At 50.0% G+C, this 6,100-nt stretch overlaps 2 protein-coding genes across 10 annotated transcripts in view; one reads left to right on the top strand and one right to left on the bottom strand.

Annotated features, from left to right (window-relative positions):
• NCEH1 (neutral cholesterol ester hydrolase 1) overlaps positions 1–501 on the bottom strand; it is a 21,014-nt gene extending 20,513 nt beyond the window's left edge. The window contains exon 1 of the mRNA XM_074590281.1: positions 206–501. Within this exon, the coding sequence (XP_074446382.1) occupies positions 206–343 (138 nt within the window). The 5' untranslated portion in view covers positions 344–501. The remainder of the gene's footprint in view (positions 1–205) is intronic.
• Positions 502–4,410: 3,909 nt separating this feature from the next.
• The window catches only part of ECT2 (epithelial cell transforming 2), a 31,396-nt gene continuing 29,706 nt past the window's right edge, over positions 4,411–6,100 (top strand). For 3 of the 9 annotated variants that reach the window (XR_012587683.1, XM_074592294.1, XM_074592288.1), the window contains exon 1: positions 4,724–4,792. The gene's annotated coding sequence lies outside the window, so the exon portion shown is untranslated. Of the gene's footprint in view, positions 4,521–4,631; positions 4,793–5,692; positions 5,729–6,100 lie in introns of those variants that run through there. The other 6 variants (XM_074592295.1, XM_074592293.1, XM_074592290.1 and 3 more) reach the window with 5 other exon arrangements.

Here is a 6,100-nt window from a genome sequence, read left to right as displayed (position 1 = left end):
GATGGCACCTGCTCCCCCTCCGGGACGCGACAACCCGCTGCGGCGCAGACCGGCCCCACCAGGCGCGGATGTCTCCGATGCCGCCGCCTCCCCTCGCCCCGGGGACCCCCGGGCCGTGCCGGGCTCCTCCGCCCGCACCGAGCCCACCGGGGGAGGTCCTGTCCGCCCCTCCGGAACCGGGACCGGGGTGTCGCCGCCACCTTACCGTCTGCTGCACCGCCCGGAAGGTGGCATCCAGCAGCATCAGCTTCCAGGGGTCCGACACGGTGCCGGGCAGCGGCAGGTACACGTAGTAGGCGGACAGGGCGGCCAGCGCCGTCAGCAGCACCCAAGCGGCCCGCATCGCGACCACCGCCACCCCCGCCCCGGGACCGGCCTCCCCCAGAGGAAACGCCGGCCTTTCCCGTCCCCGCCGGCCGTCTGCCAGCGCCGGCGGGCGACGGCCTTATCTGCGCCTCGCCTCCGCGCCCGCGCAGCGCCGCCCCCGCCAGCCGGGGAGGCCGCGCCGCGCCCCTGAGGGAAGCGCCGGCCGGGGAACGGCCTGCGGCGGGCACGGCGGGCCGGGGGGGCCGCAAGGGAAGGGGCCGTGCCCGGCCCCGCCGGCCTGGTCTCGCCCGCGGGGTGACGGACCTTCTCCATTGTGCGCTAGGCCACCAAGGGCCACCACAGGCCATCAAGGGCCACCCAAACCTGCAGCGGCTCCTCCCGACTCTCGCAGCCAGGCCGCGTCCCTGTCCCCGCCTGTGCCATTGTGTGGGGCCGGAGCGGGCGGCGGCCAGCCCCACCCGCACATGGACCCCATTTCCAGGGGGTTTAACCCCAAAAGATGTGGGCGAGGGCAGCCCTTGGCCGGCAGAGAAGGCGACGGTCTCCGCTGAGGCCGGAGGCCGTGAAGGAGCGAGGGAGGCTACAACGGGATCGATCCCAGTCCATCCGGCAGCATCCCACATCCCGCGCGTTTCCAGGAGGAACGCGGGGACACCATTATTTTACCTGAAGAAACTGTACCATTTCCCGTTTAACGCATCACAAACCAATTCCAGAAAGAATTATTTTTTAATATTTTTTAAAAAAACCAAACCTCTATCCTGTAATTTTATTTTGGACTGGGACTTACTTATTTTTTTTTACCCTCAGTCAGTAACAAATTTTGGTTTAACGCAGGAACATTTCCTGCACCTAAGACAACAACATTTTCTAAACAGGTCTTTTTCAGCCCCGTAAGTGCTTTCTTGTCAGATAAAACCCCTCTTTGCAATGTGCAGGAAATATAAATACTACAGAGTTCAGCCTCGACACAAATTACTACTTAATCACAGAGCGACCTTCAGCAAATTAAAATATTTATTTAAATAGACAGATTCACACGCATTATGAATCTAATGCAGAAAAAAGAACAAGCACTAATTTTAACAATAACATTGCTTTTAAGAATGAATTCATAATACTAAAAAGTCACATAGAATTATAAATTGAGTCCTGGAAAGGACAATTTTCCTTTAAAAATGGACATGAAAAGGTAATAAAAGAAAAATACGTTTCTAAGAAGTAAAAGGTCAGCTTTTAAGCCAGCTTTACTGGAACTGAAGTACAACCTCGCTGATGCTAAAGGTTGCAGAAGAAAGTTTCTGGAATTTGTGAGGAAATGAGACTCTCAAGCATCTTTAACCTTTTTTTCGTAACAACAGCAAAGGGAGTTTCTGTAATTTTCACAGTCAGTTTTGAGTAGACTATGAATGTTGAAGGGCCGTTGGGAAACAAGCAGCTTTGCCCAGAAACCAGCAGCAGGTGATGTTCCTGAGGTCTCAAGCTTTTCCTACCGAGTCCTCCCTTTCTGTATAACGTTGTGCTCACACCTTTTACCTCGTGCCTCTTTTGCTTCGCACACTCCCATTCCCTGCCTTTCCCAAGCATCTGCCCCTAAAGTCCACACCCAGCATCCTCGAGGGTAATTATTTGTACCCGACTCTTTGAACAAAAATAATTGTTCCCAAACCTCGGGCAAAACTGGATCTAGTCCCGCTCCTCTCTCATCTACTTACCTCTTCGAAAAAGCAATAAAAAGGCTGGATGGATTTTTTCTGAGGTTTCTCATGCTCCCACTGAGCCCCACGTACATCTTGTGCCTGATCTCTCCCCTTCCCCACATTTCGAAAGCTCCTGCTCTGGCTAAACTGAATCAATAGCTCTTTGAGGCACCTCTTTTATTTTCCAGGCGCTTACAAAGAAGTCAGTTGGTTGAAAAAAAAACAAGCCGCTGTGGTCCCAGAAAGATTCCTTTATTTAAAAAGAACAATAAATACATAAATTAAACCCCCAAAGCTTGCAAGGTATCTAAGGGGACAAGCAGTCTACCTATGGAAAATCACACCCTGAAGCCAAGAGACGGTTTCCTGACAGCCACCTTCCAATGCAGGGTACCAAGGTCTCCTTCAGGTCTCTCGGGGTCCCATCACCTCTTCTGATGTGGCCTCATTGTCTTTTCCCCCAAGGTATGAGATCCCTGCCCCCATGGAGCTGATGTGATGGGATTCCTTTAATGATTTAATCTCCTGGAACTCTCTCCCTGTGGGTGTTACCATGAGAGGAAACTATTTAACCATTAAATAAACCTTATGCGCCTGGGTTACTGATGCTGAGAAAACTGGAAGGAACAGCAAGTTTCGACTCCATGTTACATTTCACGCAACAACAACAAAAAAAATAGGTGTTTCTATTTCAGAGCCTTTTCTAAGAAAAGCAATTACGACTTTTAAATGTCAGATGTATAAAGAATAGTAATTATTTTTGTCATCAGTCCTCATCTAAAGTTTAGTCAGAATAAACGCGCTTGATTAAAAAAAAATCTTATCCACTTTTCTCAAGTGATTACTACCTAACGTTTGGCTACGTTCTGTCAGTCCCAGGAAGGAAAGCTTAAGACAGTTCATCAGAATACCCTAGTTGCTTTATGAGATTGTAATTCTACATTTTCAAGTATATTTAAAAAATGGCCAATGTCCAAGCCATCCTTCATATGCATAGTGAGCCTGTATTTACGTACTGAACATTTAGGTATAACTTCTGTTCTTTTTAAACCTTTAACTGAGAAGTGATGCATATATCACCTGTTAATCGTCAGCCCCAGTAAAAATACTTCTCCTCTCTTTGCAGGCACAACATTTTATATAGCTTTTTTTTGAGGATCTAGAGGTTAAGTTGAAATTAATGTACAATCATCAGTGTCTTTTCCAGAAAGCATACTGCAGAACTTGTTCCAAACCTAGGAGAAACCCTGGTTCAGGCCATGAGGGATCTGAAGACGTGGCTGAAAAGGACTTTGTAAGAGCGCAAAGAAAGGCGAGAAGGGGAAGCGCTGGTGAAGGGTGGCTTGGAACTGCAAAACGATGGCCCAAACTGTTACTTCAGGGTGACGAAAGGACCTCAGGTGAGGCTATATTTTGACCTTAAGTCATTGTTGCAATTACTCTACATGAAATAATTGTATGACTGCATAATAACTGGCTGACTGAAGTGTCAAAATTGAAATGACCTCCTTGATTTCCAAGCTGTTATTCTGAAATCTTTTCCTCAAGGAAGTAATCCTAACTTATGTGTCCCTCACCAGCAAATCTTTATATTCACGTAAGCAACACCTGCTATCATCTTCTGCTGCTTTTTCCTATTGCGATTTTCTTCCAAATCATAAAAAGTCAATGGACTCTTACTGGCGCTAACGGCTGCTGGATTGGTCATGAAAGTGCCTGAACTAATAGAAATCTGTGATATTAAAAAATGACGAGTAAAATCTAAGACCTCAATTTGGCATATAAGAATTTAGCATATAATGGAAGATTCTAGAAATAGAAAATACATCTCTCATTGTTTTTTACATGGAGCCAGTGAGACGTTACGCTAAATCCATTTTCAGAGATCCTGAGCCCCTATGACAGAATTCCTTCCCAGATCAGAAAGTTTTAGAGAAAATGGTCAAGGGCAGGACGGTAAAGCATTTGTTGTAATTAATTTGTGTTGGGGTTGGGGCTGCCGAGTCGGCTGACTGACTTTCATCTTGACCAGTCACATTTTCTCCTGTCACCTCTTTTCCCTCCTTCCCTATAAACGGAATTATTATGCACACTAACGTCCTCGGCAAGGCAGACGCTCTGGATGGGGACGCGGCGCGGGGAGCGGCGGCAGGCAGGCCCGGCGGGCTGAGGGGAGCCGAGCCGCGGGAGGAGCCCCCCCGCACAGGCCGCGGGCCGTTACCCGCCGTCTCCGTGCGGCCCCCGGGCAGCTGTAAGAGCGGCTCCCCGCCGCGGGGCCTGCCCTGGCCGGAGCCAGGACGCGCCTCAGCCCGGCGGGCGGCGCCGGTGACCCCCACCACCCCATCCGGGCCCTTCCGCCCCGGCCGTTGGCAGCGTTCGAAACCCGCCGGCGGCCAATCAGCGCAGGGCGCCCCCCAACCTGCGCTCCTGCCTGTGCGCCTGCCCAGGAAACGCCCCACCGCCAATGGGAGACAGCCTAGCTCTGAGCGGCAGGTGCAACATCCAATCAGAGAGGGAAGGAGGGAAAGCGCTGTCCAAAAAGGACGGGAAGGGGGCGGGACAACTTGGAGCGATGCCGAATGAGGTGGCGGCTTACAGAGGAGCGGCGGGGCCGGCAGCCAATGGGCGTCGCGCTTAGTGCGGCGGCTCGCTTTTTGAATCGGTGGCGACGGCCGCTGATGGCGGAGGTTGTCTCTGTGGTTAGTGGCAGGTGGCATCGGCGGTGAGTGGGGAACCGGCCGGACCTAGGCTCCGGGAGCCGGCAGGTGTGGCGTGGAGCGGTGCGGCCGGGCTGGGGGAGGCGGAGGTGGAGAGCAGTGGGTGCGGGCGGCCTAGAGCGAGGCCGGCTGATGTGGGCCTGGGGTACCTGTGAGGCCTGGGGACTCCCGGGGCGGCCCCGCCGCCCTCTTTGGGCCTTCAGCGGTCTCCTCTGGGCAGTGCGGGGGCCCGGCCCCGCTGGCACCTGCTGGCTCTAAGGTGGGAGCAGCTGGCGGTAGCTCATCTTGCCTCCGGCCACTTCCCAGCGCTTGGTCACGCTGCTGGGTGTGGCCTCGGGGGGATAGCAGGCAATATGGGAAGTTTTCTTTTAGTGTTATCTCCTTGCTTTACATACATGTTTTAGTGTGTGGGTATTTCATGACCTTCAGGCTTTCTGCAAGCTTTTGGGAGGTCGTTTGTAAGTGTAATGCTCTAAGGGCGTTCAGGTTTGCCTGGACCCTGTAGTGATGGAGTTCTGCCTTTTGGGTTGTTTTTAATGTGGGGGTGTTTGTTCACTTCTGTATCTTGGCGCTTTCAGTGTGTAAGTCTAGTGACTAGTATTGTGTTATCAATTAACATGTGAGCATTAAAACAGGGAATATTTCAATACTCCCAGAATGGAGCCCCCTGAATAAATAGAATGGAAAAGCCATAAAGAAAATCAGTGCCCAACCCAAAGTATGGGCTTCTCCAAAATATACTATGAAGTTCTCTATAAGTGCATTTTCATACATGTTATTAGGTATAAGAACAGCAGCATGACAGGAATCTTATTGATGTATCTAAAAAAAAAATTTGTAGGATTTAAATTTAACAGTACCCTTAACTGGAGGGTATTTTTGATCTGATTTTACATATAACTGTCTGTGTGGTAATCATTATTAATTATATGGTTTGAATCTTCCAAGGTTATGCTTCCCTCCACCCTCACTGCCAAAGAAGAGGTAACAGTATAACAGTTCCAAATGGTATCTTTATAACTTTCTGGGCAGCTGATCCCTAAAGACTCTTTTGGGTTAAAGTTACTTTCTCTACCTGCTGGGTCTTGTGCTATTCTGAGATAAACTAGCTGGGTGATCAGGGCTTATTGCTAGGAGACCTAATTCTGTGGAGCCTGCCCAGCTGTGTGTGATGTTAAAATTGCAACAAACTTTGATAACTGAATATGTCTAGAATTATGATAAATTTTTAGTGTTGACTTATTGCTCATCACTATATGAGGAACTTGCCTGATGTACTCTGAAGATAAGAATCCTGTCCAAGAGTCTCAAATGTGATCTCCTAAACTCTAGAAGATAAACTCTCTTCTATACTAC

Source organism: Larus michahellis, chromosome 6 (assembly GCF_964199755.1).
Source record: "Larus michahellis chromosome 6, bLarMic1.1, whole genome shotgun sequence".
Taxonomy (NCBI): Eukaryota; Metazoa; Chordata; class Aves; order Charadriiformes; family Laridae; genus Larus; species Larus michahellis.
The sequence above is the reverse complement of the archived record's forward strand: the minus strand, read 5'-3'. Positions and strand labels throughout refer to the sequence as shown.